This window comes from Triticum aestivum, chromosome 4D (assembly GCF_018294505.1).
Source record: "Triticum aestivum cultivar Chinese Spring chromosome 4D, IWGSC CS RefSeq v2.1, whole genome shotgun sequence".
Taxonomy (NCBI): domain Eukaryota; kingdom Viridiplantae; phylum Streptophyta; class Magnoliopsida; order Poales; family Poaceae; genus Triticum; species Triticum aestivum.
Window position 1 is genome coordinate 111398492 of NC_057805.1, and position 21223 is coordinate 111419714.

General features: G+C 45.5%; 2 protein-coding genes across 2 annotated transcripts; both read left to right on the forward strand.

Annotated features, from left to right (window-relative positions):
* Positions 1–12159: 12159 nt before the first annotated feature.
* Positions 12160–18058, forward strand: LOC123096577 (probable inactive heme oxygenase 2, chloroplastic). Its single transcript, XM_044518344.1, has 4 exons — positions 12160–12685; positions 15694–15917; positions 17351–17458; positions 17559–18058. The coding sequence occupies exons 1-4, from the start codon at positions 12199–12201 to the stop codon at positions 17649–17651; spliced, it is 912 nt and encodes a 303-aa protein (XP_044374279.1). The 5' UTR covers positions 12160–12198; the 3' UTR covers positions 17652–18058.
* Positions 18059–18328: 270 nt separating this feature from the next.
* Positions 18329–19364, forward strand: LOC123096578 (phytosulfokines 4). The gene is made up of 2 exons (XM_044518345.1): positions 18329–18820; positions 18934–19364. The coding sequence occupies exons 1-2, from the start codon at positions 18698–18700 to the stop codon at positions 19102–19104; spliced, it is 294 nt and encodes a 97-aa protein (XP_044374280.1). The 5' UTR covers positions 18329–18697; the 3' UTR covers positions 19105–19364.
* Positions 19365–21223: the final 1859 nt, after the last annotated feature.

The following is a 21223-nucleotide window of genomic DNA, read 5'->3' on the forward strand; positions in this document are numbered from 1 at the left end:
AGGGGGGGTTGAGGGGTATATAAAGGGGAGGGGGGGTACTCCGGTGGCTTGGGGAAGGGGCGGGCGAGCGGGGAGGCTCCCGTGTCCATGGCGGACACGGCGGCGCGGCGGCCGTGCGGGGAGAGGAGAGGGCGCGGGCGGGCCGTCGGCTGGGCCTTTGGCCCAGTCGGCGCGGGCGGTTTTAAAAAAAAAAAACAATTCCGCGGAAAATAATTCGTAGAAAAATAAATAAAAATCAGAAAAATATGAAATAAATTTTCCCTGTCTAGTTAGAAAATCTAGAATAGGGTGAACATTTTTATAATCCAAAATAAATACTTTGAAAACATGCAATATTTTTTTAATGCAATAAAAATTGCAAATAAAATCCAAATAAAATCCAAATAATGATTTTAACATTTTTCCTCCAGTATTTCAATTGTTTTGGAGAAGTCATATTTTCTCCTCTCGTTTATTTAAAATGAAATATTTTTCCGGAGAGAAAAATAATTAAAACCACACTCCTCGTTTGAAAAATCAAATTTGAAAATTCGAGAAAATCCCCAACTCTCTCCGAGGGTCCTTGAGTTGCTTAGGATTTATCGAGGATGTCAAAATGCAACAAAACATGATATGCAATGATGATCTATGTATAACATACCAAATTGGAAATTTGGGATGTTACAATTATTGATGGGAAATGATATAGAATACTTGGAAAGTATAAAGGCCTATTTGAATAAGTGTTTTTCAATGAAGGACCTTGGAGAAGCTGCTTATATATTAGGCATCAAGATCTATAGAGATAGATCAAGACGCCTCATTGGTCTTTCACAGAGTACATACCTTGACAAGATATTGAAGAAGTTCAATATGGATCAGTCCAAGAAGGGGTTCTTGCCTGTATTGCAAGGTGTGCAATTGAGCACGGCTCAATGCCCGACCACGTCAGAAGATATAGAAAAGATGAGTGTCATCCCCTATGCCTCGGCCATAGGGTCTATTATGTATGCCATGCTGTGTACCAGACCTGATGTAAACCTTGTCGTAAGTTTGGTAGGAAGGTACCAAAGTAATCCCGGCATGGAACACTGGACAGCGGTCAAGAATATCCTAAAGTACCTGAAAAGGACTAAGGATATGTTTCTCATTTATGGAGGTGACGAAGATCTCGTCGTAAAGGGTTACGTCGACGCTAGCTTCGACACAGATCTGGATGACTCGAAGTCACAAACCGGATACGTGTATATTTTGAATGGAGGAGCAGTAAGTTGGTGCAGTTGCAAGCAAAGCGTCGTGGCAGGATCTACATGTGAAGCGGAGTACATGGCAGCCTCGGAGGCAGCGCAGGAAGCAGTCTGGATGAAGGAGTTCATTACCGACCTAGGGGTGATCCCCAATGCGTCGGGCCCGACGACTCTCTTCTGTGACAACACTGGAGCTATTGCCCTTGCGAAGGAGCCCAGGTTTCACAGGAAGACCAGGCATATCAAGCGTCGCTTCAACTCCATTCGTGAAAGTGTTCAAAATGGAGACATAGATATTTGTAAAGTACATACGGACTTGAATGTAGCAGATCCGTTGACTAAACCTCTCCCTAGAGCAAAACATGATCAACACCAGGACACAATGGGTGTTCGATTCATCACAATGTAACTAGATTATTGACTCTAGTGCAAGTGGGAGACTGTTGGAAATATGCCCTAGAGGCAATGATAAATGGTTATTATTATATTTCTTTGTTCATGGTAATTGTCTATTGTTCATGCTATAATTGTATTGTCCGGAAATCGTAATACATGTGTCAATACATAGACCACAACGTGTCCCTAGTAAGCCTCTAGTTGACTAGCTCGTTGATCAACTGATAGTCATGGTTTCCTGACTATGGGCATTGGATGTCGTTGATAACGGGATCACATCATTAGGAGAATGATGTGATGGACAAGACCCAATCCTAAGCATAGCATAAAAGATCTTGTAGTTTCGTTTGCTAGAGCTTTTCCAATGTCAAGTATCTTTTCCTTAGACCATGAGATCGTGCAACTCCCGGATACCGTAGGAGTGCTTTGGGTGTGCCAAACGTCACAACGTAACTGGGTGACTATAAAGGTGCACTACGGGTATCTCCGAAAGTGTCTGTTGGGTTGGCACGGATCGGGACTGGGATTTGTCACTCCGTGTGACGGAGAAGTATCTCTGGGCCACTCGGTAATGCATCATCATAATGAGCTCAATGTGACTAAGGCGTTAGTCACGGGATCATGCATTGCAGTACGAGTAAAGAGACTTGCCGGTAACGAGATTGAACAAGGTATTGGGATACCGACGATTGAATCTCGGGCAAGTAACATACCGATTGACAAAGGGAATTGCATACGGGATTGACTGAATCCTCGACATCGTGGTTCATCCGATGAGATCATCGTGGAACATGTGGGAGCCAACATGGGTATCCAGATCCCGCTGTTGGTTATTGACCTGAGAGGCGTCTCGGTCATGTCTGCATGTCTCCCGAACCCGTAGGGTCTACACACTTAAGGTTCGGTGACGCTAGGGTTGTAGAGATATGTGTATGTGGAAACCCGAAAGTTGTTCGGAGTCCCGGATGAGATCCCGGACGTCACGAGGAGTTCCGGAATGGTCCGGAGGTAAAGAATTATATATAGGAAGTCAAGTTTCGGCCACCGGGAAAGTTTCGGGGGTTATCGGTATTGTACCGGGACCACCGGAAGGGTCCCGGGGGTCCACCGGGTGGGGCCACCTATCCCGGAGGGCCCCGTGGGCTGAAGTGGGAAGGGAACCAGCCCCTAGTGGGCTGGGCGCCCCCCCATGGGCCTCCCCCCTGCGCCTAGGGTTGGAAACCCTAGGGTGGGGCAAGCCACCCCCTTGGCCGCCGCCCCCCCTCCAGATGGATCTTGGCCGGCTGCCCCCCCTCCCAGGGGCCTATATAAAGGGGGGGAGGGGGGAAGCAACATTACAGCCATGGGTGCCTCCCTCCTCCCCTGCTACACCTCTCTCTCTCGTAGAAGCTCGGCGAAGCCCTGCCGGCATCCCGCTACATCCACCACCACGCCGTCGTGCTGCTGGATCTCCGTCAACCTCTCCTTCCCCCTTGCTGGATCAAGAAGGAGGAGACGTCGCTGCACCGTACGTGTGTTGAACGCGGAGGTGCCGTCTGTTCGGCACTCGGTCATCGGTGATTTGGATCACGGCGAGTACGACTCCGTCATCCACGTTCATTGGAACGCTTCCGCTCGCGATCTACAAGGGTATCTAGATGCACTCCTTTCCCCTCGTTGCTAGTATACTCCATAGATGCATCTTGGTGAGCGTAGGAAAATTTTAAAATTATGCTACGATTCCCAACAGTCATCCACATAGATTTGGCACACAAACAGTTCTCCATCATATGTCTTTGTGAAGAGTGTAGGATCTAGAGAACCAGGTTTGAATCCTTTGCTCTTCAGGAAGTCTTTGAGAGTGTCATACCAAGCGCGAGGAGCTTGTTTGAGGCCATACAGTACCTTGTTGAGCTTGTATACCATATCAGGATGCTTTGGATCTTCAAAGCCAGGTGGCTGTGCAACATAGACTTCTTCTTCAATCTTCCCATTGAGAAATGCACTCTTCACATCCATTTGGTATAGGAGGATGTTGTGATGGTTGGCATAGGCTAGCAGTATGTGAATGGCTTCAAGCCTAGCCACGGGAGCAAATGTTTCATCAAAGTCAACCCCTTCAACTTGGGTGTAACCTTGAGCAACGAGACGAGCCTTGTTTCTAACAACTTGACCATGCTCATCTGTTTGTTGCGATAGATCCATTTGGTGCCTATGATGTTGTGCTTGCGAGGATCAGGACGCTTGACCAATTCCCACACATTGTTCAGCTCGAACTGTTGAAACCCTTCTTGCATAGCTTGAATCCATTCAGGTTCCATGAAGGCTTCAGCAACTTTCTTGGGTTCAGATATTGAGACAAATGCAAAGTGCCCACATAAATTTGCTAGCTGTGTTGCTCTTGAACGGGTGAGTGGACCAAGTGCATTGATACTATCAATTATCTTCTCAATCTGTACTTCATTTGCAACACGAGGATGAACTGGACGAAGATTTTGCCCTTGCTGATCATTGTCTTCATCTGCAATATTGGATTCAGGCTGAGCATTGTCTTCAGGTTGACTCGGTGCAATGACGATTTCTTCTTCAGCCTGAGCTTCTGAAGGTATGATTTCTCCAGTACCCATTAGCTTGATGGATTCACTAGGTGGGACTTCATCTAGCACATTTGGCAGGTAGTCTCTTTGCGAGCCATTAGTCTCATCGAACCGCACATCCACAGTTTCAACCACTTTGTAGTGAAAGAGGTTGAAGACTCTGTAGGAGTGCGAATCCTTTCCATAGCCAAGCATAAAACCTTCATGTGCTTTCGGTGCAAATTTTGAAGTGTGATGTGGATCCTTGATCCAGCACCTAGCACCAAATACTCTGAAGTAACTGACATTTGGCTTCTTACCAGTTAGGAGCTCATAGGATGTCTTCTTTAGAAGCTTATGGAGATAAACATGGTTGATGACGTGGCACGCAGTATCAATGGCTTCAGGCCAGAACTTCCTTGGAGTCTTGTACTCATCAAGCATCGTCTGATCCATCTCAATGAGGGTTCTGTTCTTGCGCTCCACGATGCCATTCTGCTGAGGTGTGTATGGAGCTGAAAACTCATGAGTGATGCCCAATGTATCAAGGTAAGTGTCGAGGCCGGTGTTCTTGAATTTTGTGTCGTTGTCACTTCTGATGTGCTTGATCTTGATGCCATAGTTCGTCATGGCACGATTGGCGAATCGTCTGAAGACATCCTGCACCTCATTCTTGTAGAGGATTATATGCACCCATGTATACCTCGAGTAATCATCAACAATGACGAAGCCATAGAGGCAAGCAGTGGTAGTGAGAGTAGAGTAGTGAGTAGGGCCAAATAAGTCCATGTGAAGCAGCTCGAAGGGTTGAGATGTCGTCATGATTGTCTTTGAGGGATGCTTGGCCCTTGTCATCTTTCCTGCTTCGCAGGCACCACACAGATGAGGCTTCTTGAACTTGACGCCCTCGATGCCAACGACGTGTTTCTTCTTCGCGAGAGTGTACAAGTTCCTCATGCCAGCATGCCCTAGCCTTCGATGCCAGAGCCAGCACTCTGAAGCTTTTGCTAGAAGACATACGGCCAACTGTGGTCCTGCTGAGAAATCTACCATGTACAGATCATCTTTCCGATACCCTTCAAAGACTAGAGATTTGTCAGATTCCATTAGCACAAGGCAACGATATTTTCCAAATATCACAATCATGTTTAAGTCACAAAGCATTGAGACAGACATTAAGTTGAAACCAAGGGATTCAACAAGCATCACTTTATCCGTGTGCTGATCCTTTGAGATTGCAACTCTACCTAGACCCAATACCTTGCTTTTACCAGTGTCAGCAAATGTAATGTGACTTTTGTCAGATGGACGTAAGCAAGGTAGTCAGAGTCGGGATTCGGAGTCGGATCGACTTTCCTTAGACATAATCGAGTCGTAGTATCGAGTCGTGGAATCGAGGATTCTACTAGATTTACTCAAATAAAATATTTTGTATCCACGGAAGAAATTTATATGGGTTCTACAGAGTTTTGACACTAAATATAGAGAAAAGACGTACACATCAATGCTAGTTCTATTCCACTTCTTTTTATGGCAAACCTACTATTAGCTTGGATGTATGGAACATATATGAGAGGCAAATATATAGAACATTGGAATCTTCGACGCACGAAATTTACTTACAGGTTTTTTAGAATACGTGAATAGCCGATCACTTGTATATCCGCCCTGCAGTGCTAAACCTTGAAGGGTCTTGCTCTCCTTCTTCGATCAATCTTGACGCATCCTCCTTCCCACGCCAATTCCATTTGTCGACAAGTCTGATCGTCAATTTTGATCTTGGTTTTGAGAGCCAGATTAAAGGTGTCGGCGGCTGAGCATTTGGGCTTGGGAGGGGAATAAAGGGCCATGAGGCCTGTGAAAATGGTTTGGATGATGGCATACTATTCTGCTACAACTAAACAAACGGCTTAGATAAATTAGTAGAATCAGACATAGTCCATAGCATAGCCGGGATTCTACAGTTTTGTACATGATTCTATGATTTGGATCGCGACTCAACATGGATTCTATCCGATCCGGATTCATAGTGGGACTTGGATCGACATGGTTCCATAGGGTCGTGAAGTCGTAGGATTCTAGGAGTTGAGTCGGGATTCTGACTACCTTGGACGTAAGGTTGAGTCCATGAGAAGACTTCGATCACCAGTCATGTGGTTAGTGCATCCACTGTCCATAATCCATTCTGAAGCCTTTGGTGTCATACCCTACAGTGCAGTTAGGGGGATAGGCTTCACCAAGGGTATTGTGAAGCATAAACATTTGACGAACGAGTGGATAATGAAAGTTCAGATCTTGGTTAGGATAAATAGGGTGATCATCAAGGAAAACAGGAACGAAATACATAGTAAGACCATTTGGGCATTTTATCTTACGCCCCACAAGATGTTTTAGGTCCCCAGCAATAGCATCAGACGCCTTTGATTTCTGGCTGGAGACCTTTCCCTGCAAAAGAGAGTTAAGTTTTCTTAACCACCCACATTTTCAGGGGTGGCTTCGAAGCAATGAGTCTAAGTGCAGCATCTGAGAACTTCGGCTTTGGAGCCCTAGCAAATAGCCTTGCAGGAGGTGAATAATACTCATATGAATAAGCAGAAAAGTTCTTAGTTTTATGAACATAGCGGTTAGAGGAAACACACTCATATTCATAGGTCTGAGTATGATTTCCCTGCAAAACATTGGTGTTAGGGTGACTCTATTGAGTCCTCTGTCTGTATGAAGCCTTTGGACCATATGAAGCCTTTGGTCTGGGGTTTATCTTCTTCCCAGGTGGTGTCATGATGACATTCACAGGAAGATTCTCAAGACAACTTTTGGGCACCCAGATCTTCTTCATAGGTGGCCCATTCCTGCAGTTAGTACCAATATACCTGGCAAACACTCCACCATTCTGATTCTTAAACAGTTTATAGTTTGCATCAAAGGATTCATCAATGATAATCGGGTTAGCACAAGTGAAGCCAGATAGAGTAGACGGATCCACTGAAGGTCCCTTTGTAGCAACCCATGTGGTTTTGGGGTACCGCTCAGGCTTCCAGTAAGAACTGTCAATATTCATTTTCCTCTCGAACCCAACACCCTCTTTCCTAGGGTTTCGGTTCAGTATCTGTTTCTTGAGGACATCACATAGTGTCTGATGCCCTTTGAGACTTTTGTACATTCCTGTCTCAAGCAATGTCTTCAACCTGTCATTCTCATCAGCAATAGTAGTGGTATCCTCAGTAGAGGGGTTAGTTACCACACCAGCAGTTGAAGATATTGCAACAGTAGCAGCAGTAGAACATTCAGCAACAGAGGTAGCGTTATCACGCTCAAGGCATTTTAGACATGGTAGTTCAAATCCTTCCTGAGCGGGACTGATCTATTGAGCGCGAAGTGACTCGTTCTCCTTTTGAAGATCTTCATGAGCCGCTCTCAATTTCTCAAGTTCTTGCTTCCTTTGAAGATAATCGTAGGAAAGCTTTTCATGAGTTGTTGAGAGCGTTTCATGACGACTTTCAAGTTCCTCGTACTTAACATGAAGATTTTTGATGTCTTCAATTAAGGACTGAGATCGGGTCATTTCCGCATCCAACAGATCATCGCTTTTGTCTAGCAATTTTTGAATATGTTCCATAGCTTTCTGTTGTTCAGTTGTAATTTTAGCAAGTGTTTTGTAGCTTGGTTTGGATTCACAATTAGAGTCATCTTCACTTGATGTTTGAAAGTAAGCATCGCGTGAGTTTACCTTGGCACCGCGTGCCATGAAGCAGTAGGTGGGAGCAGAGTCATCCTCATCCTTAGCATCAGTGTTGGTGACGAGGCCATTGTCTTCGGTGTTGAAGATGGACTTGGCGACATATGCAGAAGCTAGAGCCAGGATTGCCACGCCTGAATCTGACTCCTCCTCAGACTCCACCTCCGCCTCCTCAGAAGCAGACTCCTCTGAATCCATCTCCTTGCCAACAAATGCACGAGCTTTGCTTGATGAGCTCTTCTTGTGTGATGAAGACTTCGGCGAAGACTTGGAAGAAGACTTTGAGGATTTCTTCTTCTTCTTCTTCTTCTTGTCATCAGAATCATATTCCTTGCTCTTTTTCTTCTTCTTGTTCTCATTGTCCCATTGCGGACACTCAGAGATGTAGTGACCAGGTTTCTTGCACTTGTGGCATGTTCTCTTCTTGTGGTCATGAGTAGAAGCTTCATCATTTCTCGAGCTGGATCTTGAAGACTTTTTGAAGCCTTTCTTCTTGGTGAATTTCTGGAACTTCTTCACAAGCATAGCAAGCTCCTTTCCAATGTCTTCAGGATCCACAGAACTGCAGTCAGATTCTTCTTCAGATGAGGAAACAGCCTTTGCCTTCAAAGCGCGAGTACGACCATAGCTGGGACCATAGATATCTCTTTTCTCAGATAACTGGAACTCATGTGTGTTGAGCCTCTCAAGTATGTCTGACGGATTGAGAGTCTTGAAATCAGGGCGTTCTTGAATCATCAGGGCCAGGGTGTCAAATGAGCTGTCAAGCGATCTCAAGAGTGTCTTGACGATTTCATGCTTGGTGATCTTAGTGGCGCCGAGTGCGTGAAGCTCATTTGTGATATCAGTGAGGCGATCAAATGTGAGCTGGACATTCTCATTGTCATTTCTCTTGAAGCGGTTGAAGAGGTTGTGAAGAACACTGATCCTTGAGTCTCTCTGGGTTGAGACGCCTTCATTGGCCTTGGAGAGCCAGTCCCAGACTAGCTTCGCAGTTTCCAGAGCACTCACACGACCATACTGTCCTTTGGTCAGATGACCACAGATGATGTTCTTGGCAGTCGAGTCCAGTTGAATGAACCTCTTGACATCAGCACCAGTGACACCTTCACCGACCTTGGGAACGCCGTTCTTGACGACATACCAGAGGTCGACATCAATGGCTTCAAGATGCATGCACATCTTATTCTTCCAGTAGGGGTAATCAGTGCCGTCGAAGACAGGGCACACAGCGGAGACTTTGATTATCCCTGCAGTCGACATAGCTAAAACTCCAGGTGGTTAAACCGAATCACACAGAACAAAGGAGCACCTTGCTCTGATACCAATTGAAAGTGCTAGTTATCGACTAGAGGGGGGGTGAATAGGCAATTTTTATGAAAGTCTTCAAAACACGGGGCTTTGAAGACAAACGATAGAAATGAACCTATTGATATGCAGCGGAAGGTAGACTACACTAGACAAGCCATAGTCAAGTAAGCAATGAAGTGAAAGCACGAAGACTATTAGCAGCTAGGTAGTATAGATCAGGATGGAAGATAGTATGAAGCCAAACAACAACAGTCTTCACACAGTGAAGTCAATCAGATAATGCAAGCAGGCAATGACTTCACGAAGACATTATAGGCAAAGCAACATTTTCTCTCAAGTTGATGATCTCAAGCTTTGTCAAACCAGTAGGATTGCTTGGACAACAGCCAATGATCAGTACCTGCACAAAACTACAATACTTGTCTTGGTCCTAACGAAACCAGTGAGTTGACAGTCTCACTAGCCTTGCAACACAAGTTAAATGTAACTTGTGGTAGAAAATGATAATTGCAACAAAGAAAATAAAAGTTTGGATTGTAAACGAAAGTAAGAGTTTTAATCGAGGTTGAAAGCAATAGGGATGAATGGACTGAGATCCATAATTTCACTCGTGGCATTTCTCCATCAAACATAACATGGCATGGTGAAATTTTTTTACAGTTGCGTATCGATTAAATTGCACTTTGTATAATTATATGATCATACTTGTTATAATTGCATATAGTCATCACGTTTGTGCATCTATAGACCATAGTCCAACTGCACCTATAGCCAATTTTCACCCCAAAACCGCTATTTAACATGCATCTCAAAGGTATTAAGTAATGCAAAGTATTGTATTAAGCATGATGGCATGATGCAGGTAATACATTGCCTTTACCCCATGCTCATCGCTGGGAAAACTACTTAACTATCTTTTTCTCCTTACTGAGAATAATACAATACAAGTATTTCTCATTTTTCTGTCACTGCGGTACATTACTTGTAACCGTGGTAGATTTTTTTTGGGAAACTTTCGATCTATTCATCTCCAATCATGGCAGTACAACAAACACAAGAAATAATAAAAATGACATCCACATTCATAGACCACCTAGCAACAACTACAAGCACTGAAGCAAGCTGAAGGTGCGCTGTCATTATCGCCCCTCCCTCGCCAAAGCCGGGCACAACTTGTTGTAGTAGACAGTCGAAAAGTCGTCGTGCTAAGGCCTCATAGGACCAACACACCAGAATAGTAACCGCCGCCGATGAAGAGAATCTTAGATCAAAAGGATCCAACCTGAAGATACATGAACAAAGATGAACAAAGACCAGATCCGAGCGGATCCACCAAAGACAACCACCGACCGAATTCCGCGAGATCCACTGGAGACACACCTCCACACGCCCTCCGAAGATGCTAGACGCACCACGGGGATGGGGGCTAGGCGGGGAGAAGCTTATTCCATCTTCAAGAAGCCGTCGTCGTCTCGTCTTTCTGAGCAGGACACAAACCCTAACAAAACTTGAAAAAGCACCTAAAAACGGAGCCCTCCCGCCAGCAAGGGCTGGGATCCACCACGCACCCATGGTCCTAAGGCCACGGGAGACGTGGCAAATCGGCGGTGCCGGTGACGGGAGGCAGCAACCGTAGCCGCCTTTCCTTGGATTGAATCCATCTAACATATACAACTCCCTCTTGGAGATCATTCATCTAAACATGGCCAGTACAAGACTAATAGATTGGAGAACGTATATATCTATAAATTATGTGAACTCACATTAATTCATGAATAAAACATGTATAGATCTGAGTGACAATTCATCATCACAACAAACACACCACAAAACTTACATCATATGGATCACAAATCATGTGATCATTGTATTAAAGAACAAAATGAGAGATTGTCATCCATCTATTGTTATGGACCCATAGGCAAAAGAGGACTACTTACACCAGTGTGAGTTAGGTGAACGTTGTAGCGAGGCCAGCTATCATGAAATTTTGGATACATTACACGCCTGTGTGATTGGGTGACTATTTTGCCTGATTGTGTTAAATGGGATTTGCCTCCTTCGATTCTGCCTTTAGTGAGTGGCTCAAACATGAAGGAAGGAAATTGAGCCTATGGGCTACTGGCTACCACTATGGATTAAGGCGAAGAAACAAGGGAGCAGCCTAACTTGGTCCAATTAAGGCTCCTTTGATTCAAGAAAATTTTACATGAATTATGGAGGATTTGGATCCTTATGTGTCGGTCATTTGATTTGCATGATTTAAATCCTTGGACGTTTTTCCTTGAAGATTAATTTGCACTCCATTTGAAATAAAATTTCCAAGCAATCAAACCTCTTTCATCCAAATTTCTATAGGATTCAAGATGACATGACACTCTAATATTTCATTTATCCTATTCCAACATTTTGAGAATCCTTTGAACACGCCGTTTTTTTAGCTAGATCAATGTTCCTGGAGTTGCAGCAAATTTTGCAACTTTGGAAGCTCACTGGAGTTCATGCATGCCGTGACACTGAGCTCGACCACTGCACAAGGTGCATATGTATGGCGAATTCATTCATTGGTCAACACATAATAGAAAATATGAATATTTTTTAAATCAATGACAAATAATATGGATCGGAGGGAGTAACATAACTTAGGCGGTGTTTTACACAAGTGACATCCAAAACAATTTTGATGGGTTATATGAAGTTTTTCCAACATGACGTAACAAAAAATTTACACACTAGAAACAAATTTCACAAAGATAGCAAGCATGTAACTGTTCTGCTATAAGATTTTGGGAGCATTTTCTCTCTCTCTACAGTTTGTAATATTATAAAAAAACATCCATTTTTCTCGAATTTCAGAAAAATAATCAAAAGCAACAAAATGGGCCGGCCCATGAGACCATCCCGAAGGAGCGAGAGAATGAATAGGAGCGGTGGTGACAGTGAAGACTGTTTGCCAAAGTCCAAGTGGATAACCATGCTGCTCGCCATTGCCGTCCCCTCGGCGGCGCCGCTCCGGCGACCACATCACTTCCGCTTTCTCCACCCTCCCGGAAAGCTTAGCTTATCCAGAACGCGCTGCGCCCCTTCGCCCCCGGCAGAGGCGCAGCCAGTGCCTCCGCAGCCCCGGCGGTACCCGAGGCAGTACCCAGGCGAGGCGGTGGGCGTTGCCGAGGAGATGCGGTTCGTCGCCATGCGCCTCCGCAACACTAAGCGCACTACTCGTAATAAGGACAATAATAGGGCCGACGGAGCTGGGGAGGACGATGAATCGAAGGAGGAGGAGGTGGAGGACAACGACGAGATGGACGAGGAGGGCAACGACGAAGTGGAGGAGGAGGAGGACAACCACGAAGTGGAGGAGTGGATGCCCAGCATGGAAGGGTTCGTGGGCTACCTTGTGGATAGCAAGCTTGTCTTCGACACCGTCGAGCGGATCATAGCCGGTTCCACGGACGTCGCCTGTGAGTGAGATCTTTCTTCCCCATTCTTTGCTACGGTTCTTGTTCTTGTCAATTACTGCAGCCAGCCAGGAATTAGTGCAGGTGTTCTTTTCCCGAGCGGCAATGTGATCCTGCAGTTCGAATTTCGGTCCAGGATTGGGACTTGTAGTGGTCACTGCCCATTGGACGCATGTTAAGTAGGAGTATTTGAGTGTTTCATTATCATGTTCAGCTGTGACTCCATGCCATTTTCTGCTTAAAAGTTTTTTTCCCTTGCTATTTCTTTGGGCATTAGAAGCTCACAGTCTGACTTGTATTGTTAGGGCTGTCCCAATTTGACTATATCTTAATCATGAGACCTAAGCAAAAGTCGGATGTGGCACCCTATTTAACGAGGAAAGAGAGAGTTACCATGTCTTAATCTAGATATAGCTCTTAGCACCAAAACCAAAACCAGGACAGCTCATACTTTTGCTCTCACAAACAAAACACATTAAATGAAAGCTCTTTTAGATACAACATTAAGATATAATCCATTGGATGAGCAATATCTAAGTACTTATAATGCATATGATATGGCTTAGGATATAATGCATTTGGCGAGCCCTTAGTGCTGATGAGGGCATGTACAATAGTTGTTGATTAGATAGTATTTCTGTGCCTTTCACGTTATCTTTAGCAATTAATGTTTGCATACTCCTAAAATTATGGGTGATTTAGAAGTAAACTAGAAAATATGTAACTAAGAGAAGGCATATCTTACAATGCAAAAAGTTATCATATCCTGGTTGCGGTGGATCCCTCTGGGATATCCACTTAAAATCATGGCGCAGAAACCATGGGGCAAGCTTTAGTAATGGTCAAATCTTGGATCCTCTCTATAAGTATCCTCCCATACCCCTTGGCGGCTGCAATCATCCATACTCATTTGAAGTCATTCCACTCACTCATTCCACCCCTTGCAAGCCACTCAAACCACTCCATCCATCAACCACCAGAAGTGATGAAGAGAGATTCAAGGCAAGAAAAGAAGAGAAGTGTTGGGTGATTCCTTGATCACTTCTTTGATTCTTTGAAGGCCAATAATTTCCTTTTTCTGAATCCCTACACCTTCAAGTTCATCTCTTTCACCACAATCCTATTCTTGTGAGAGAGTGTTCTCTTAGATTCATGAGGTGCTTTGATTGACTGTCATTTGAGGAGTTCTTGTCAAGTGACTTTGCTTTGCTTGCTCCTCTTGGATGGTGTGCGCATCCTCGACGGTTAGGAGTCACTTGAGAGCCTATCATTTTGTACATGGTTCGGAGATGGCCTACTTGGTGAAGATCTACCCCTTAGTGAGGCTTATTGGTGCAATCCATGATTGTATAGGTTGGTTGTGCTCAGTGGGCCGCTTAGAGCATCTCTAGCAGACCCCTTATATCGCGGACCTGTAAAGTGAGTTTACAGTTCACGGCAAGCCTCGGATACGGGCTGAAAACAGCCTGGCGAAACAGAAACTTAAAATGAACCTGTAAATTTTGAAATCAGAACTTTGCGGGAGAAATCAGTAGAACTAGTAGCGTTCATAGTTACTTGATCATCATACATATTTCATACATAGCCTATTTGTGCAAAATAGATCAGAGGAGCGGCGGCCACCGTAAACCCTATTGCCAAGCTCACCGGAGCCATCCGGGTGCGGTGGCGACGCTGCGGCGGCGGAGGAGCTCAGTCGTCGTCGGAGGAGACGAGGTCGATGTAGATGTTGTCCTGCGCCTTGGCCTCGTGGCGCCATGCCTCCAAATTATCGTCGAACTCCTGAGCCTTCGCGAGCCCCTGCTCGAGGAATGCGTCGAGGTCGGCTTCCCGTCGACGGCGTTGCTCCGCCTCCTCCTCCTCCTCCCGCGCACTGCGCGCGGCGATGGCGGACTTGAAGATGTCCGCCTCCGGCCGGGGGGGGGGGGAATCCTCCAACCCGATGACGCCACCGCCCCGCCGCTCCGGCTCCAGCTCCCTCTTCATCGCGTGGAGCGGCGGGAGCTCCTCCGCCTCCCTTTTCACCGGCATGAGCGGCGTACGGGAGCTTGACCCCCCGGCGGAGCTGCTTGCGCCGGAGGACAGCCGCGCCTGCCTGTGGTCATACTCCTCCGTCTCGCGCGGAGGAGCGACGGTGGCGGCTCTAGGCCGCGGTTCGTGTACTTCCTAGCAGCTCGCTTCCTCGCGCCGTCGACTATGGCGCACCGCTGCCGCTCGGGGTCGTTGCCCCCGCCGGCGCGGCGACCCGAGCTCCACATCCCGCGCCACATGGTGGAGTGCGGCGGCGGATACGAGTCACCGGCGGCGAGAAATCGAGAGGGGCGAGGGGGGGATTGCGGCGGCGCGGGGATAGGGTTTGGCTCCGTATACTCGCCGCTAACCCGTAGTTAAAAGGTTTACGGGCCGGGGCGACTATACGGGCTCTGGTCTGGCCCAAAAAACGGGCCAAACCCGTATAGTCGCCGGATTTGTACAGTTCGCGCGATTTTAAGGAGTCTGTTAGAGATGCTCTTAGTGGGCTACTCAACCGAGTTCCTTGTGATCCTAAAACCTTTGGTTCGAAGCCTCCATCAACATGGACGTATGATAGCGCCAACCATCCGAACCACGGGAAAAACATGATCGCGTCAAGAGTGATTGCACTCTCTTTTTTACCATACCTCCTAATTAGTTGCAAGTTTTTTACTTTCCGCTGGTTAATATTCTTGATAGTTTGCTTGTTAAGTTGTTTGGGAAGTGTTACTCTAAAAAACTACCAACCCTAAAATTGGAGTACTTTGAAGGCAAAACAATTTTTGGTGCACTTAAGTATATCCATAATATCTCAGCAACAGCATGGACCAGTAATCATGCTGCCTTCTATGTGAAACGCCTAAATTATTAGAAATCAGAACTAATAATGGCCTTCAAGAAACATCTAATGCCTATTGTAGCTCCTAAGTAACTTCTTGAATCAGTACAACAGAAACTGTATCTACCACTCGCATATTATTAATTTAATGTTCATTCAGATGTTTACTTCAGGAAAAGTGGTTTGGAACGTTCGGCTAGCATTGAAAAAGATTTGGAGTGGTTCAGAGAACAAGCAATTGAAATTCCAGAGCCAAGTACTTTTGGATCAACATATGCAGCTTATCTGTCTGAATTGGCTGGGAGCAGTGCCCCGGCCTTCCTTTCCCATTATTACAATATTTATTTTTCTCATACAACTGGAGGGTTGGCGATTGGTAAAAAGGTAACTCCCTATCCATACCTGATGAATATCCATGATCTTGTCTCAGTTATTCTGGCAATTCTTCCATCACTAAACCAGATCGAGTTCCATATTCTGTATACAATATAAATTAGATGCTTTGTGCTGTATTTTATTTTCTCAAGTCATGTCATATTCTGTTGCATTGCTTATACAAAGCACTTTTTTTCCTATGCCGGGGCCAATTAGCCTTAATATAGATAGTACTGCAGAGTATCTATTCCTGGTAGAAATTTTACAGTCCTTCTGTTTATAGGTGATATGATTTTACTAGGGCAATCAGTTTATATGTTAGCCAAGTTGTGATGGGACTGTTTAGGAAGTGTCCATAAGTTTTGTTGATATAGAATGAAAATGGATCACTGTGAAATACAATCATGAGATAGTTGTAGTGTGCCCCCTCTGTCCTTTGTGAGATCAAGTATGTTTTTATCGTAAACTTTGAAGTGGAAATGTGTGTTCTGTGCAAGCCTTCGTATTGCCCAAAAACCGTCTTCAGTCATTTTACCTGACATTTCTTTAACTGGATATTTTGGCTTGGTAATTGGACTCAGGTAATTGTGCTGTTTGGCCTAGTATACTGCATTTTTCTTCAGATGATGGAAGAGAACATCCCCCCAGCCTGTACATCAATTATAAATTCTAGTACTTCTCAAGCAAAACAAAATAAAGTAGCAAACTACAAATCACCGGAAACTCAAAAATTACATGGCCTAGTATACTGTGTACACCTCTGACTCCTTGTTGTAAATACCACTTGTATTTTTGGCCCAACCTTGTAAAAACCGGCGTGTCACGTTCGATTGACGTGAATCCTCACTGCTCTTGTTGCCAAACTTTGGCGACTAAATCATAAAACCCATCCCGATTCAGCCAACCTAGCTCAAACTTAGGAAGGGGCTGGTTGCCAACATGGGCAGCATTGTCGGCATCAAGGAGCAGCGGGGTATGGTCAGAAAGAAAAGTCTCCAGAGGCCAAACTGAGACCAAAGGAAACCTATGTTCCCAGTCTGAATTCATAAGGACACGGTCCAACTTTTCAAAAGTAGGGTTGTCAAGTGAATTAGCCCAAGCATATTGCTTCCCTGCCAAATCTATCTCACACGGATCAAGATTATCAATGACCACGTTGAAAAGGAATGGCCAGAGAGGTTCAAAATTATCATTGTTCTTATCATCATCCCTATGAATGATATTGAAGTCCCCATCAATGAGCATTGGGAGGGTTTCCTTCTTACAAGCATGAACTAAATCGATTAAAAATCCGCGCTTGTATTCAGGTTGTGCCGCCCCATAAACTGCAACAAGGATCCATTCAAAACCATCTCTTTATTTCATAGCCGGAACTGAAAGATTTCCTATGCTGTCTTCGATGAAAGCCTCTGAAGAAGTATTGCTATTTTCTCATGTAACAGACATGCGACAAAATTTTGGAAGGGAGATTGCTGGAGTTCTACAAATGGGATTCTGACCCAGAACTTTTACTAAAAGATGCTAGGGAGAAGCTTAATGAGCTTAGCAAGGTACACATTGCGCAATGTTTTCCTGCTTTCATGTAAAGTTGAAACCATCCCCATGAGGTATGTGATTGCTGATCTGATTAGTGCATCTCTTCTGCTGCAGCACTGGTCTCGGAAGGACAGGAACTTATGCTTGAAAGAAGCCGCCAAATGCTTCCAGTACATGGGGCGGATTGTGCGGTTAATCGTTTCATAGACAAACGACCAATCTCTCTACAGGCTTCAGTTGATTTGAACCTGAAGACGGGGAGAAGCTAGAGGCTTAGTGTAGTTTCCCAATGCCCATAGATGTCTTTTCCTGTTAGAGATGGAGCTGGTCGACCTCTGCTCCGCGACCCCTGCTAGTCTATTCTTGGTATCGCAGGCGTGCCTCGGCGCCTTCTTCATCTACTGGCACTCAGTGAGTTCTGATAATGACGGCGGTGATTTTGACAGTAAACACTGGAAATCGTGTATGTGGTGTAGCCTAATCTAGGTCAAAGGAGTGGAACCCCCCTCTATGGCGCCCCTGGTACCCTTATGCTTCGGTTATGGAGGCTGGATGTCAGTGTGAGGACGTTCATGGATATGAGTCTGGAGGTAATGTTCGGTTATGTTGGTTTATACTATCTGTCATGGTGTTTCCATATATGTAGTGCTCTCTTGACAGAAAAGTCTCCTCGGTAGGCGGTGTCGCTTCTCCTTGGGTTGATGTGTTGTAGATAATTTGACGTATCATTGATACTACATGGTTACTGTAGTTCGGAGTACAAATGTACCGCACTCGGAGTACCAATACACTGTCGCGGGGAGCACAAGTACTACAGTTCAGAGTACAAAGTGCACTACACAGGGGGAACACAAAGTGTACTAACGTTGGGGAGTAAAAAGTACGTACATTGTTGAAGGGAGCACAGTTGCACTATACATAGGGAAGTGCAAGTAAACTACAGTTTGGAGTACAACTTGCCCTCAGAATTTTTGAATTTCGAAGATCGCTACAAGATGAAAAAAACCTCACCAAAACTCAACATTGCAGCGTTTGAAAACGTCAGTTACCTAACAAAATAAATCAGCCCACAGCAATGTCAACCTAGCTACTACGTACATTTATGCGCGCTTATTTAAGGCCACCCTGCTGCTACTTCTTCCCCTCCCTCCCTCCCAACGTCACAACTCCGAACCAACACCCCATAAATCCAACCAACACATAACCTCTCTCTCTCTCTCTCAAACAAGAGAAGGAAGCAGCAAGGTACGCCCATGGCGCCATCACCTCGGCCGTACACCTCTCTGCTGTTGCCATCTCTCCTCCTGCTCCTCCTCGTCTCCTCCAGCGCAGCGAGAGTCGCAAGAAACCAGGCTGCCCAGGACGACCACGGAGAGGTACTTATACATCCCGAATGTGTGTGTATATAGAACAAGACATGAGAGATGTTTGGACGCCAGCGGCGAGGTGGCGGCAAGGCGAATTAACGTCTGCTGGCTCAACAACGCAGGTGGACGCCGACGGCGAGGTGGCGGCGAGCTTCTTCAGAGCGGAGGCGGGGGATGAAGGTTGCGGCGGTGGCGCCAAAGGGGGAGATGGAGACGATGATGAGTGCTTGATGAGGAGGACGCTGGTGGCGCACACCGACTACATCTACACCCAGGGAGGAAACCACAACTAGCTAGCTAGCTGGTACCCTAGTTGGGACTGAAATCATAGCATCATATTCGTATGATCAATATGAAGATTTTATCAGTAACTGGGCAGTTTTTTTTTTTCTGCGAATCGGGGCACTTGATTGTATATAAGCTGGTAGAGAAATCTTGTTGAGTTGTTTGTGATCTGCTGGTCAAGTCAGTGCGTTGGCTGGCTTGAGTAAGAACACGGGAAAGAATCTTGTAGGTCACCCTTGAACAATAATGATACTACTACTATTGTGTACGGGTGATGCATTATTTGTTCAACTTTTGAAATCTAGTCTCCATGTCCCTCTCGATCACTGACCCATATGCATGTAAGCTCGCTCGCTCGTACTACATCTACGTACTAGACATGCGTAGGAGAAAAAACCACTACCAATCGATGCTTGAACGCTTGCAGTTTAGACCACGGGATTAGATTATGGTACGTGCAGCCGGAGAAAGAAATCATGTTGATCGCACCCACGGTTAGCGGCCGGGTTAGGCACGGCGCGGAGTGGGTGTAGCGTGTCCCGTGGTGTACGTACGTGACCGTAGCCTACGCAGATGGGCAGCACCAACCAAGTGCAGGTCTTCCACTCATGGTCTCCAACTCCAAGCCTGCTTGACTTGGACGCACGCCTGTACAGGACGGCACATGTTTTTTTTTTCAAAAAGAGGGGACTCCCCGGCCTCTGCATCAGAACGATGCATACATCCAACTTTATTAATAAGCAAATAAGTTCAACAAAGGTCATAAAGCCGAAGGGAAAGTAAAAGAAAAGCTCACATAGAGCCTATAAAAAAGTAACCATAGCGTCACAACCGGCCGGCATCAACAAGATAAGGAAACTAATTGCCTATCCTATTACATGACCGCCATCCAAACCGGTTGAAAATATCCCGTACTACCATCTCCCACCGGATAGATCCAGTAACCAAACGCTCCGTGGCCTCCGTCGGAGTGAGTAGCGACCACATACGGATCAATGCAGTGGCTCGGAAGATAACCTGCAAAAACTAAAAAATTGTTGTTCTATTAAAAACCAAGTCATTTCTGCAGTTCCAGACTGCCCACAATAAAACACATACTCCTACGCGAATGTGTCTCGCTGTTTCGGCCTGTATCTCGTTAAGCCACGTTTCAAATAAAGTGCTGACAGAATTCAGAAAAGACCGGTGGGTGTGTCGTCGTCGGCCAGACAGTCAAAAACTCAATCTTGACTTATCAAGACTTGATGGTAGAAGCGAAGCAATGATGGATCGGAGGAGCACACCTCGTGTCATGACTCGTCAGCTAGCTTGAGACCACGTACCAACCTTTCAATTCATGCTGCCAAGGTCCAAGAGGACAACTCGAAAACAACTCACAAACATGGCTAAAAAATATGCACATCTAGAAAATAATAAAAATGGAGGGATCCAGAGCGCTAGCTGCAGTATGCATGACAAACTTGTGAGTTGTGACTCTTGTCCTATGTAGTATCATGCTCATGGTACAAGCAGCGAACGAGGTAGTGCCCAGCTGACGCGTGCGCCTCATCACCAAAATCCTTTTATTTCAACTTCATCACTGGACTGCGTTAAACTATGGATGAAGCCGCACCGGCCAAATTAAGGCATCCATCTGCCAAACAATCTGTCGCATAAACAACAAGAGAAAGATGCTGAATTGATTAATTAATTCCGCAGAAATATATGGTCCCTGCTTTGCCAAACTTCTTCATGTTCTCGTGTACTTTTTGGGTCTGTTTTATAAGGTTTTAGAGCATCTCTAACAGACCCTTTAAAATGGTCAAACCCATAAAAAAAAGGTGTTTACAATTTTCGGTCGAAAAAACGGCACCTGGCAGATCCCGTAAAATTCGTTCGGCCCTTAAACATTTTAAAAGGCACTGAAAATTCATCCGCGAGAACCTCATATGTACAGTTTCGGAGGCAGTATACAGTTCAACCCGTAAACCGGTCGAACCTCGTCGGAGCAGACGCGCCGCCGCGTAGCTGGCCGGAATTTACCTGGAACTCACCAGAATCCGTCACCACACGTCGAAAGAAGTAGCTGCATGCCAGAATTTGCCGTCGCCGGTTCGAATTGCGACAGGCTCGACCTCCACTGCCGAG